General features: G+C 41.1%; 1 protein-coding gene across 1 annotated transcript in view; it reads left to right on the top strand.

Annotated features, from left to right (window-relative positions):
• The first annotated feature begins 11,019 nt into the window (after window positions 1–11,019).
• LOC141613761 (uncharacterized) overlaps window positions 11,020–15,159 on the top strand; it is a 49,606-nt gene continuing 45,466 nt past the window's right edge. The window contains exon 1 of the mRNA XM_074432504.1: window positions 11,020–11,560. Within this exon, the coding sequence (XP_074288605.1) occupies window positions 11,020–11,560 (541 nt within the window). The remainder of the gene's footprint in view (window positions 11,561–15,159) is intronic.

Below are 15,159 nucleotides of genomic sequence, written 5' to 3'. Positions count from 1 at the left end.
TAACAGATTTCCAAGAGGAAAGCCTATATAAGGACCTCTCCTCCAACTGCATTGAGGCAGCTTTTGATGAATATTAAACCTGAGTTTTCTCTCAAATTTAAATCACTATAACTTGTGCTTAGTCTATAGTTAAGATTCAGGTCTGTTACCATCTTGTGCCTAGACTGTAGGTGTTAAACAATGTCTGTTAGTGAGGTTCAGTCAATCATGTGCTCAGACTGTGGGTTGTTTGGTCTTGCTGTTAACTTGAGTTGGTTTTTATCTGTTCTTGGCTGTGATAAATTCTAGTTTAAGTTATCCAAATTGTTAGCTTGCTTCCCTGTGAGTAATCTATGGGATTTGAGTTGATAATTATATCCATGGGTCCTTGATCAGTCTCAAACATTAGTCCTGTGTCAAGTTGTCTGGTTTTCTTCTGTCAGGCAGTCCTAATTAATTTATCAAAATTACTTAGAATCCTTCAAAATCCCTGAAATTTTAGTCAGAGTTAGTTTATTCATTTAGCTAGCTTGTCACCAAATTTCATGATTTTAGCAGGCCATTTGGCATTTTAAATCAAATTCTGAAAGTCCATAACACCCCTAAGAATATCAAATCAGGCAGGCTAAGTTAAAGTCTCAGTCTTTGTGCCAGGCCTGAGGTTTTACACTACAGGTTGTCTTTTACCACTGTGAATGCTTCTGCTTCTATCCATTTGGAAAAATAGTCTGTCATTGCTAGCATCCATATTCTGTTTCCTGTAGCTCTAGGCAGAGGGCCCATGATATCCATCCCCATGTCATGAATGGCCAGGGGGAAATGATGGGATGTAGGGGCTCTGCTGGCTAATGTATCATTGGCGCTGAACGCTGGCAGGCGTCGCATTTTCGGGCATATTCTGCCGAGTCTGCCCTCATTGGGGGCCAGAAGTAGCCTTATCTGATGGCTTTGTTTGACAGACTCCTGCCCCCTACATGGTTTCCACATTCGCCACTGTGGAGGGCATGCAACACAGTCTGTGCTTCTTGTTTATCTAAACACCGTAAGTAGGGTCCTGCTAGCGATTTTATAAAAAGCACATCGTCAATTAGTATGAATCTGGAGGCTTTCATTTTAAAACCCCTTATCTCCTTCTTGTCATCTGGCAGCTTGCTGTGTCTAAACCAATCAAGGTATCGTGTCCGCCAGTCCCAGTCATCTGTCTGGTCAGCTATTTGATCATTTGGCTGGACAGCTGTTTGGTCATCCGTGGTTGATAGAACTGCTGCCCCATCTTGCTGATCTTCCAGCTCCCCTTTATCTACTTCTTCTAACTTTTGGATAGACGGTTCTAGTATGTTTGCGATGGGGATGTTAGACAGCTCTGTTGGTTTGAAGGTTACCCCAGAGTTGCCAGGGCATCCATCTCCACATTCTGGTCTCTGGGGACCTGCTTTAGTTTGCAATCTCTGAATTTTTGTTTGAGCTCCTTTGCCACTTTTAGGTAGGCGATCATCTTTGAGTCCCTGGATATGAATTCATCATTCACATGGTTAACTATCAGTAGCGAATCATGGAATATATGTAGGTTCCTGACTCCTAGCTCCAGAGATAGATGCATTCCTAGTATTAGGGCTTCATACTCTGTTTCATTGTTAGTTGCCTTAAATTCACACCGCACTGCTTGCGCTATCAGATCTCCCTACGGTGATCGCAAGATTAGTCCTACATCTGCCCCCTTTTGGTTGGAGGCTCCATCAATGTGAATCTGCCAGACTTCTACCTCCGTGTTCCCTTTGAGGGTTAGGATCTCCTCGTCTGCCAGATTCTGAATAGCTGGGCTGAAATCTGACACAAAATCTGCCAGCGCTTGCGATTTTATCGCCGTTCTTGGATCATACCTAATGTCGTACCCACTGAGCTGCACAGACCATTTTGACATTCTGCCTGATAACTCAGGCTTCCTCATTATATATTTTAATGGGTAATTGGTCACGACATGTATGGTGTGGGACTCATAGTAAGGGTGCAGTTTGTATGATGCGATAACAAGTGCTAGTACCAATTTTTCAAAAAATGTGTACCTGGTCTCTGCTGGCAGCAAAGACTTGCTTACATAGTAGACTGGCTTTTGCTCCTTGTCCTGCTCTCTAACTAGAACCGCACTTACTGCTACCTTTGTGACAACTAGATAGAGAAACAGTGGTTCTCCCTGCTCCGGTTTTGATAGCAGCAGCGGGGTGCTGAGATAGTGCTTCAGCTCCCTGAATGCCTGCTCATGGTCTGTCGTCCATTCGAACTTCTGGCTCTTTCTCAATATATCGTAGAATAGCCTACACTTGTCTGAGGATCTTGAGATGAATCTGCTCAAAGCTGCCACTTTTCCTGCTAGCCTCTGCACATCCTTCGGTTTTTCTGGTGACTCCAGCTGTAATACGGCCTTAATCTGCTCGGTGCTGGCCTTTATTCCCTTTGAGTTATGATGTAGCCCAAGAATTTGATGGATGAGACTCCAAAGGTGCATTTGGATGGGTTTAGCTTCATTTTGTATTCTCTGAGGGTGTTGAATGTTTCTGTCAGATGCTGCATGTGATCCTCATCTTTCTCTGACTTCACTACTATATCGTCAATATATACCTCCATGGTTCTTCCTATTTGCTCTTTATACATCCGGTTGACCAGCCTTTGATATGTGGACCCTGCGTTTTTCAGGCCGAAGGGCATGAAGTTGTAGCAGTATATTCGTCATTCAGACATGAATGTTGTCTTCTCCTGGCTGCCGGATCCATTTTGATTTGATTGTAACCGCTCCAGGCATATAAAAACGTTAACATTTCATGCCCAGCTGTCGCATCCACCATTGCATCAATGTGTGGTAGTTGGAAGGGGTCCTTTGGACATGCTTTATTAAGCTCGGTGAAATCCATGCATACTCTCCATTTTCCATTCTTTTTGGGCACCACTACCACGTTTGATAGCCACTCTGGATACTTTACCTCTCTTATCTTGTTTGCCGCTAGCAGGCTGTCTACCTCCTGGTTGATCACTTTATTCTTTTCAGCTACGAACTTTCTTCTTCTCTGCTGGATGGGCTTGCATCCTGGATCTACGCTGAGTTTGTGTGTTATGATGGATGGGTCTATTCCTATCATGTCATCATGGGACCACGCAAAACAATCCATATTGGCTTGCAGGAACTTGATTAGGTGCTGTCTGAGGTCTCTTGTGCATCCTGCCCCTATTAGCACGGTTCTCTCTGGGTGCAGCTTGTCCAGGTTGATCTGGTCCAACTCCTCGGCTGGAGGTTCAATGTATTCGTCCTGGACATGTTGCTTCTGTAATTGTTATGCTGGGGGGCTGGCAGTGCACTTTAACGCCTTCTTGTAGCAGCCTCTAGCTTCCTCCTGGTCTCCTCGTATTGTCTCTACTCCCCATGGTGTGGGGAACTTTACACATTGATGATATGTTGAGGGGACTGCTTTCATCAGATGCAACCATGGTCTTCCAAGAATAACATTGTAGGTAGATGGTCCATCTATGACCAAGTACCTTACCTGTTTATTGACTCCTCCTACGTAGGTTGGGATCATAATTTCTCCCAATGAGTTAGCTGTCTCCCCATTGAACCCTACCAGCGGGATGGTTTTCTTTTACAAGTCCTTCTCGGTGAATCCCATGTTTTCTATGGTTTTCAGCATGATTAGATTGACCGAGCTACCAGTATCTACCAGAACCTTTCTAACTATGCAATTGGCCATTGACAGTGGTATGATAAGTGCATCATGATCTTCCTGTCCGTCATGTACATCCTGTTCGTCGAAGACTACAGCAGGCAGGTCACTGTGAGAAATTCTACAAGAAGTTTATGGTCTATCTCCCTTAGTCTCAGTAGCACGCCTTGTGGCTGCTGAATATGTCAATCCGCTTAAGTCTGAGCCGCCTGTTATCACGTTTATTATCTTGGTGCATGTAGGTGGCGCTGCAGACTTTACGGAGCCCACCTTATCCTGCTGCTTGCCCCTACGTAGTAATAGGTGGCTCAGTTCCTCCTGCTCGTATAGGCGCCTAATCTCCCTGCGCAGCGTGTAGCAATCCTCCGTGTTATACCCGATGTCATGATGGAACTCCCATTTTTTCTTACTGTCTTTCCGCCATGACTGTCCTTCTACTGGTGGCCTGGGCCACCTTACCCCGTCTCCCATCTCTCTGAGTGCTTTTAGGATTCCTCTGAGACCAGTTGTGAACCCATATTCTGCCAGTGTGGGGAGTTGATGATTCTCTTCTCTGTTGTCAATTCTGTTGACTCCCATACCATATGGCCTGTACCTTTCCTCCTTCTTGCTGGTGAGTTGTTTTCTATTTGACTTATCCATGGCTGATGTGCTGCATACGCTTGGCGTACTTGGTATGCTGGCTCTGGCTAGGATATCATCTTCTAGTCTGATCGCAGCTGCTGTATTTTCTTGCACCGCTTCGAAGCTATGGCAAGGGTGCATAGGTAGCTGCTTATACAGGTCTGACTACTGCTGTTGATACGTCACATTCTCGTACCGCCACCTTCTCATTGTTAAATCTAGTGTTGTACTCTCCAATGGTCTCACTTGCTCCTTGAACAATTCTGTATAGGTCGCCTGCATGCTTTTGTGGCTTCCGGCTGCTTGCGAATTGCTGAGTGAATGCATTTACCAGGTCGGCAAACGTGGATATTGATCTGTTAGGCAAACTTATGAGCCATGGGAGTGTTGGTCCTGATAGTGTGGATTCAAGCCCCTTGCACATACAGGCTTCTTTTACGTGTCCTATAGCTGTTACTTTCATCATTTTCTGCTTATATTGGCTTATGTGGTCAAAGGGATTTGTTGTGCCGTCGAAGAGAGGCATGTTTGGATTTGTGAACCCCTTTGGCATGGCGACAACAGATATTGCATCCACGAATGGCGAGTCAGCATAACTGTCAGGTGGTGCTTTCTCGAGTGGAGGTGGTAGTCCTGGGACTCTGCTTAGCATCTCTCCCAGTTCTAAATACTGCTGGTTGGTCAGGCTTTCGGAGTCCGAGCCACGTCTGTCTGCTACCTGCTGATTTGGAGTGCTGCTTCCAGGTCCAAATTCCCGAGGATTCTGATGTTGCGTGGTGCCTAATGGGGTTGAAGTCACGAGCGTTCCTTGATGCCAGCTTACCTGCGGACTACCTGTGGATCCTGCACCGGGTGTTTGGTTAGTTATCAGGAGGTTACCAACTGGGGTGTTACCTGGTTGTATTTCCGCGCGGCTGGCAGGAAGCCAGCTGTCTGGTGTGAAGTATCCAAGTCCTTATGGGATTATCCTTTCTCCTGTTGGTACTGCTGTCAGATCTAATCTTGTTACCAATTCGGCTGGTATTTGTCGAAGTTGACTCCTGCTGCCTGATGCCCCTTGGGTGAGATCTACTACTGGGGTCGGACCTTCATCCTCCGTGCTTGTTGGTGTGCTGGAATGTTACCTCAGAATGTCTATATGTGCCCAGAGTTCCCTGTTCCTCTTCCTTGCCTCATCTTCTGCCTTCCTCTGGTCTTCTCGCATACCTTCCATGACCTTCTGAAGATTTTCCATGCCACTAAGCAAGGTTTGTGTTGGACATGGCGGTGGAGTGAGGCCTGAACTTCCTGTTCCCCTATCTGATCTGTGTTGTGCCGCTACAGCAGGAGTTCTGGGAGGCAGGGTGACTTTTGTCACGGATGAGGTTCTTGGTGTGTGTCCGGAGGCCTGAGTTTGTGCCGCTGATGCTGGATTTTGAACTGGATTTGGTGGTATCGACGGCTGACCGCTTCCTGACACAGCTGCTGATGTTTCTCTGTCCATTATGTGTCTGAGTAATTAACGATTGACGATCACAATGCCCCACGGTGAGCGCCAAACTGTTTTGGTAATTTTCTACCGAATTAGGTTGAGTAAGGTCAATGTGATCTTACTCGTTGTATGTTGATTGAGTTGTTTACGTTAGTGTTGAATAAGGAAACTAAAGACGTAAATTAAAGTTGACACGTGAGATTTGGTGACGCGGAAAACCCAATGTGGAAAACGACCGCGGGAAGGGACGGTACCCTTCCAAGGATTGCACTAGCTGTTAATATGAGAACGAATACAATGGAGATGACGTAATAACGTAGCTAGCACAGCGTATTATGTTTGTATGATAGATCTTGAATGAATCTTCTTCCTTGTCTCCTTGGCTATTTATAGGGTAAGAACCCTAGTTGTCCTACTCCGTTTATGGTAAGCAATATTAGTCCTATCATGCTTCTTTCCATAAACACGGTCTTGTATTCTATTCCCCCTGATCTCACTGAATTCTCCCTGAATTCTCCCTGATGACTCCATAGCATGCGGGCTCCTTCTATTCATGGGCTTCTTGTAATTGCTAAGCTTCCTCGGCCCAACTTATTAGACGAAACCAGATGGGCTTGCTCCCTATTAGGCCAATATGCAGATTTTGGCCCAAACAATGAATTTATTAACTGAAGGTTTTTTTGGGGTCTTGGGATATAATTACTCACTTAACTCTCCACAGAAGATCACAGGATAATCTAAGCAAACAATTTGAGAATTTAAATAAGAAAAACCACATCAAAGCACAGGAATTCTCAGATTTAAACTCAACAACAATTAAATTCAACCACGGGAATGCACAGGTTTGATTCAATTGCTACAGGTTCTCAATCTCTAATCACATCAATGCACATATTAGAATTAAGCCTGACTTACAACTAAGCTAAGCACAAGTTGTGAAGATTTAATTCAGAGTAAATAACTCAGGGTTTTTTGTTCAAAAGCAGACAGAATGTTTCATTGCAGGCAATGTTCTTTAAATAGAGGTTGCTGGGAGTTGTTGCTCGGTTACATTTGAATCCTATGGCCAGGATTAAGCTAGTACATAAAGCTAAGGACAAATATCTTACAATGTGGGATTGACAATAGGGTAACACTGAAAAAGCTAGGTAAATAACAAGTAAAATGCAGAAAAGTGGTCTCTCAGTCAACTGCTTTTGTCTTTGCTTGGTGAAGGCTTGAAGTTGCTTTGTGAAAGGTTGCAACAACTTTCTAGAGTCTTAAAGAGGATTTGTTTCATCTGGATTATTGTTGAAATAATCTCACTCTTGTTGGTTTGCTTTAGAGCCTTATTTGAACAAAATTGGTAACCTGGTAGTGACCTTTCTCCTAACCATTTCCACTTGATTTGTGACTGAATTGATGCTAAATTAAAATGAACTGATGTCTGGACCCTGGATTTGATTCTTAAACTAGACTAAGCTTTATTAAGGAGCCATTTAGGCACCCCAACACTGGACCTGGTAAACCTCTTCATGACTTGTGGAGTTTATGTGGCAGCTGAGTCAGGATTGTTGCTGACATGTGCCTCAGCTCCTGCTACAGCTAAGGGTAACGAATTTCTTAGTGTTCATGTCACTAGTTTGTGTCTTGACATGACGCGAAGTATTCGAACTATTTCAATATTTCATAATGGTGGCGACTCTACAAATGCAAGCTTGTCAAACCTTTCACCGGTTTCAATGCCTTACAAATCGGTAACGGCCCATGATGTGCTTTGGCTCGCGCCGGAGTTCCGTGGGAGAAGTGTACCTGCCTCGAAACCAATGCGCGGGTGCGGGTGGCTGTGGCCACAATCGTAAAACGATCTCCAAATATTGACAATGCCAACTGAAAAATACATGTCGTCCTATCATCATCGGATGTTTGACGGGATTTCTATAAATGTCAATATCAACAGATAAGGATATCTACACTGTCAGTCTGTCAGTAGGACTGTTGCCTGTTGTTGGAGATGTTGTGGCCTTAGGATCAGCTCCTGGTGCACTTTGTTTTATCGATCTTGTGATAAGGGACGAAGTTAGGACCAAATAATGACCTGGGCCGATTTAAGTTGTCAATGTTTATCCTCATTATTTTTTCATAGGTCGTGACACCATTATTTAGTACGGTCGATAAAAATTTCTCTTTATTGTTTATTTTTTGTATTCTTGGTGTAGGTTATTTTAATTAAAAATAATAAAAAAAATTGGAACAGAGCTAGTATGATTTTTAGTGTATTGTATTAAACATAAAACTAAATTATTATTATAATTATACATTTTTTCTACTCCAATGTTTTACAAAACATTGTAACAATAACTTTATTATATGATTAAAAAGAATTAAAAGCAAATAAGTCTTGTATAAGATAATTTTATATAGAGTAATAGTTTTAACTAAGGTGAGACATCTAAAGTCATGAAATTATTTATTCCGTACTAAACAAGGACTACTCATAATAATAAACGGTTCCCTACTCTATTAGTCATTGATGAAAATTAAATTTTTTAAAAAAATTATACTCCGTACTTTAATAGTGAAGGGACGTAGTATAAATGTATAGTATGGAGGAAATAAATGGTAAAAAAAGGCTATGATGACGCTATCAGGGATCGAACACATGAAAACCAAGGCATCTCCACCCACAATGGATACTTAACCGCTGGGCTAGTTACAGAAAGTTGACTAGTTTACTACTTGTACACTATATATTCCTAGAATGATCACCCGGGCCATGGCCCATTTGGCCAAAACCTAGCTCCGTCTTTGCTTGTGATTGTAGTCTATTTTACAGCTAAGAAGATCAATCGTGAGATTTATGACAAAGGTGCAAGTTGGTGACATCGGGTTCTTTGTACAACAAAGCTTGAAGCAGTTAGTATAAAAAAATGAATGAGAATACATATTCTAAATATTTGGTAATAGAAAATAGGAGAATTGTGTAGTAATTATTGCAAAGAACTTAACTGGCCAGATTGATTCTTTATAGAATACAATCCTTCGCTAAGTCACCACGGTTTAATTTTGATTGTATGTAGCTCAGTATGGAAGTTAATACACCAATATTAAATTTGTACGAGTTTTCTCTCTAAAATGAGAGCTTTCCTCTCACTGAAAGTGAGCTCCCCAATTCTATACCAAAATCAATACTTAATAATCCAATAATCACAATAACCTCCACCAAATTTCTTTTATTAATAATAACCCTAATAAACTCTATTACCTTCCATCCTTTTTATCTTCAATTCGGTAGTTTTATCAGTAAGAACCCTAATTTTAGTTCGAACAGTAAGCGGTGCGGATATCAATTTACTCAAGTATCTTACTTCGATTTGTCATCTACTAAGTACTACGCGGGTTTTCGGTAAGCCTTATTGTTCTTTCTGCTTTGTCTAATTCATCCTTTGTTCACCCGTTTTCTGAGATGTTGTCGGGTTATTATCAATCGATCATTGATGAATCGAAGGAGAGCTGGGCGTCATGTGTGTTTGGTTACCTCGTTGATTATAGAACACTTAGTGTTGGTTTGATTAACAAACTTGTTCGAGATCATTGGGCCATTCGTGGTCGTATTGCTGCATATAAAATGGGCGATCTCTATATTTTTAAATGCTCTAATTTAATGGATAAAAATGATATTATAGATAGGAATATTGCTTTTTTCGATGGCGCTCTAATGGTGTTTAAGAAATGGCTGCCAAATATCTTTCCTCATACCATGAGATTCACAAATGCAAGAATCTGGGTAATGGTATATGGCCTCCCTTTTGAATTCCTTAATTTACATATTGCTTCATTGGTTGGGAGTATGTTTGGTGACGAATTTACATTGGCGGATTCTACAATTTTTCCGGGTGACGAGTTTTTGCGTATCAGGGTGGTAGTAGAGCTTGATAAACCTTTACTTCCGGGTTTTTATCTAGCTCTACAGGATGGGTCTTTAGTGTGGGTGAAATTCAAGTACGAGGGGATAAGTAAGACTTGTATTCGGTGTGGCTGTCTTGGTCACAAGGTTAGTGGGTGTTCTGAAACGGATGTGATAATAAAGAAAAACATTGACACGCTTTTGTCTGAAGTTACTCTTAGGGGTTTTCCCACTTTACCTGCTCAGAACAACTTTACTATGTTTAAATTGGATTTGAGAGTACCTCCATGAAACTCTAGTTCTAGTGTACATTGAACTAGGATGTGGCAGGACAAGAAGTTTCGACACCCCTCTGTTGATTCAAGAATTTATCCGGGTTCGACTTTTGTGCAAGGAATGCAACCTTTTATGGGGCCGCTGCTTCAACCTAAGGAGTGCGAGGGAAATGAATTTGGGCGTCACTTTGATATTCATGAGGATCAATCTCGTGAAACCTTGCTTAAAAGGCATCCTCTGATACGTGACTGTCTTGGTCAGTCTTCTGCCTCTCAACCTGTTGCCCCATCTGTTCATCCAGCATCTTCTTCTTTCAGGATGGCTGCCCCTGAAGTGGACCTGGATACTACTATGACACTGGGCTTGGGTGAGCCCTCTACTCCTCCTCAGCATTTGGATGTTGGTGTGTTTTTTCGTGACTCGTCGGATGCTGGTCCTAGTCTTGCTCCTCGGCATACCTGTGATCCTTTGGATTCTGCTGGTAGGAAAGTAAAGTTTGTGTTTAAAAGAAAGGTACGGAATGGATTCGAGTATTTTAGTAGACCTAAGTTTAAAAAATCTTCTAGGACTAAGTTTTTTTATTTGCCTTTTACTGATGCTTCTTCATTCTCTAATGTTAACCCTTTATCACTCCCTCCTGAGTGTTTGATGGCATTTCTTGGACTGCCTGGGTTTAGTTATACCAAGCCAAAATCTCCTAACATTCAGGGAATAGCGTTGGTTACCGGGGCAAAGAATCGACACCATCAGTCTGATGATTCTGCCCTGGATTGCAACTGTTTTAAGCGGTTAAAATATTCGAATTCACTGGTCTGGGATTTCTCCTTTTCACCGCTAACAGTTTATTCTTCTTTTTTGTCATGTTCCAGCGTTAAAACTTCAGCGCCTTTCTCAGGTCAGGTGGTGGACCTTAAGTCACCACCGGGGTATCAATGACTATCTTTTGCTGGAATTGTAGGGGCTTTGGAGAAGCCGATGATCTTACAATTCCGTATCTACATTAATGTGTCCTTAAATATCATCCGCTGATTTTATTTTTGCAAGAAACACAAACTAATGTCGAAACTGCAGCAATGAAGACTACCCATCTTAGATTTCCAAATTACTTTGGGGTGGACTCTAATGGGCGTAATGGTGATCTTCTTTTGTACTGGGATGACTCTGTAAATATACAAGTTATGTGTAGTTGCCCTCGTTTTATTTTTTGTAAGATGGGCTTTAGTGTAACTCAAGGTGTTTTTAGTGACATGTATGTAATGTTCCTTTATGGGGAACCTGTTGTTCAATATAGGTCTATTTTATGGGACAAAATTTCTAATGTAATATTGGGTTGTTCTCCTTTACTGGTTATTGGCGATTTCAATCAAGTGGAACTACATTCGGATAAACTTGGCGGGTTAGTTTCAATTAGGGGTCAAGCTGATTTTACAGCGTGGAGAATTGAGAACTGTCTCGTTGATATTCCTTTCTTTGGTCCACGGTTTACCTGGATGAATGGGCAACAAGATGAAAATTATATTATGGAACGCCTTGATCGGGCATATGCAACTCAGGATTGGTTTGAACTTTTTCCTTCTACTTCGGTTCTGCTGGTTGGACTCACTTGGAGGTTTAGTTTTCGGTACTTGTCGTTAGGAGCACCTGGACCAAAACACAATTTATAACTCCACAAACAACTCTACAATTAGTAAAGAGGCAAGTAAAGGTCGGATCCCAAGGGACGGGAATTGAGATGAGATTTTCAATTGCAACTAGCGGTGCCTAGGGGTGTCACAATTTGGGGTTTGAATAAAAGATCACTAAACTAAATAGCAATAAAAGTAAACAAGCAAGTTGATTAAAAAGGGATGTAAACAATTGATAAAAGGCACTAGGGTGTCATGGGGTCATAGGGGATTCATGGGAATTGATCATACAAACATATTCTCAAATTATAAGCAAGCAATTATTGTTTTGATGGATCGAGTTGGTTTATATCTTACAATCCTAGGAAAGTTTGGGTCCCGGAGCCGAATCGATTAGATTGTACAACACCTACAAGTCGACTTAATCTTCCCTACTCAACTACATGCATGGTCTAATGAGACTCGAGTTGGTTTATTTCTTACAAGTCTCATGAAAAGATAGGTGATGGGTAAAAAATGCAAGGATTCATAGGCTCGCATTTCATCAAACATAACATGTGCATGAGTTGAGATCACAACAAGAAAGCAAATAAACTATGAAAACATATTAATTTAAGCATGAATCATTCCCCATGTTTGTTTCCCCTAATTACCCATTAACCCTAGCTAAGGAAACTACTAACTCATTATCATGTTGAACATGCTAGCAAGGTTGTCAATCATACCAACAAAGTGAAACATGATGAATAAATGAAGATGATTAACAATAATTAAAAAGGGATTAAGAGAATTATACCTACTAATGATTCCAATAATAAAGCAAAGAATAAAAGAAGTACTTGATGCTTGATTGGAAGGTTGTCAATCTCCCAATAATAACCCAAATAATCTTCAATTACCCAAAATAAAGGATGAACAAGAGAGAGATTAAGGAAATAAAACTTGTATTAAAACTTGATTAAATGTTGATTACAAGATTAAAGAGAGATTTGATTGATATTAACTACACTAAAGATTGCTAAGAAGAACATGCTCTTCTAATTAGACTAATGGGGTATTTATAGTGGGGATTAGGTACATAAATTAGGGTTTACTAAGGGCTTAAATGACGATTAAGTCCTTGAGGAATCGGCGGTCTCTATGGAGACTCCGGTCTCTTTTTCACCGGTCTTAGAAAAAGATGTGCATCCTTCCTTGAAGCTTGTAGAAGACGAAAGTACTGTCTGGGAATCAGGGCGTTTTTGGCACGGGACGGGCGGATATGGGAGCTTCTGGACGGGCGTCTAGAGGGGGTAGACGGGCGTCTTTAGGAGGTTTTGCCCGGGCGTCTTGTGGAGGAAGACGCTCGGATTGTGGTGATGGACGGGCGTCTTCAGGTCAATCCGCACGGATTGTCAAACAGTTTCATTCCTTCTTCTTTTTCTTCCTTTTTCTTCATAAAATCATTGAGGATTACCTCGGGGATGCAAGGATCTTTTCTCATCATTGCCCATCTACTATAGTATGTACAAAGGCCTTCTAATCTTGTCTCTCCTTGATGCTTGGTCATTGAATTCAATCAATTTAGCCTCATTTTGCCATGAAAATGCAAGGTTTGCACTCCTTTCCTACCAAGGATACAAAACCTCAAAGAATATGCAAAACAAAGAACTAAAGACAATAAATGACCCAAATATTCACTAAAAAGCATGGGAACACGGCTAATTCGGGGACAAAATATGCTCTAATTATGGTCACATCAAATATCCCCAAACCGAACCTTTGCTTGTCCCGAGTAAAGAGTTGACAAAAACTAGGACCATTATTTAAACTAACCTAATAACATAGCCGATATGAGACAATTAGCGGGTCTCACTCCGCCCCTTCAACTCACAACAAGACAACCATGAGGTAGGATGCCTTCTTGCAAGGCAAGGTGGGTCTTGCCAAAATGGCGACACATCCAAACACTAAGCACACAAAATCAAGTAATGGATGCATCTACAAAAGAATAGCCACTTTCCTCATCTAAGTGGCGGAAATTATCTACAAGGGAAGCAATTCAAGGGTACACACTCCTTCATAGATACAATTTCTTCAAACTACTAAGCCTAGAAGGATACCGATAAATCACCTCCAAGTTGTGTCAAGCTAGGGTACCTTTGTCCTCAATCGTTAAATGCTTTTGTCAAGAATACTCCCTATGGTGTTAGAAACACTGGAGGATCGCGGAATTCCCCCTCTTGCCTAGACAAGAAGAAGGGTCGTCCCCTCTCTACCATGCAAAAAAATGGATACGATGGATAAAGGGATCGATAGATATTTGAGTTTCACTTTGGGAGTTTGCTTTGTTGTTGTTTTTTCCCCCCAATTTCTTGTGGCATATAATATTTGAGAACACTTTCTTTTGCCATTTCTTTTGATTTTTGGCATTTCAACACTTGACAACTTTTCAACTTTTCTTTGCATTTCTTTTTGAACATTTTCAAAGTCACCCCATATGTAGTGAGGGTGGCTTATATTTGAAGCTTTAGGAGTTCTATTTTTGCTCCTCTTTTCATTTGATGCATTTTGCAAACTTTCTTTCACTTTTCATTTCATTGAACTCAAATCAATTTCTTTTTGTGCCCATTCCCTTTGATGACAAAAATGTGGTAGAACATGGATGATGGATGGATGCATGGTTTCAAGGGTCACCTTGGAATAAACGGTAGCCAAGGAGTTATCACACCACAAGGTACTCTTGACTAGGCCTTAATCCATGGGTCAAAGGATACTAGCATGACACATCCTAGGGTGTTTTACAAGCATTATAACAAGCAAAGTCTTAAGATGAAAAAGCATCTACTAGGGCCTATATACACTTGTCAAGCTTCCCAAGTAGACGGTTTCGTAAAATTTTTCTAACATGCAACTACATGCCATGATGCAACTAGCATATAAACATCCTAATGCATATGCTTCTACCAACTAATATGACATATAATCTAAATGCAAGTCCTAAATTCACATTGTTATACCGCATCAATCAAAATAAAGCCACATAGTCATTAACATAAAGAGGAAAAAGGAGATTGGAAAGATCATGCCATGCGGTCTTCAATATCCTCATGTCTCAGATGTGGCGTAGTCGATCAATGTGAACAAGGATAGAACAAACACAATATATACAACAATATATACATGACTACACTTACAAAGGAAATGAACTTGTTTTTGGATTTTCAAATTTTCAAATTTTTATGGTTTTTCAAAATTTTTTGATTTTTTTGGATTTTTGAATAAAAGTTAAGTTAGAATTCCCCATCCCCACACTAATATGGGCATTGTCCTCAATGGCCAAAATGATGGGAAATTATGCAAACATTGATGCCTGTCGTTGAATGCACCAAAGATAAATTTATAATTCCAACTACAACTATAGATAGCGGTAGCAGGGTCGAACCACAGAGAGGCGATGCAATTATTAGTCGTCTGATTTTAGTCTTAAAGTAACAAATGAGTGGGGGTTTTGATTTGAGTCGGTCTTATAGCTAATGGCAATAGATGAAAAGTAAACTAAGCTAATAGATGAAAACAGATATTAAAAGGGTGCTAAGATGGTCGGTT

The sequence above is a fragment of the Silene latifolia genome, chromosome 11 (genome assembly GCF_048544455.1).
Source record: "Silene latifolia isolate original U9 population chromosome 11, ASM4854445v1, whole genome shotgun sequence".
Lineage (NCBI taxonomy): Eukaryota > Viridiplantae > Streptophyta > Magnoliopsida > Caryophyllales > Caryophyllaceae > Silene > Silene latifolia.
Note: the sequence above shows the minus strand (reverse complement) of the source record. Positions and strands in the feature narration are given on the sequence as shown.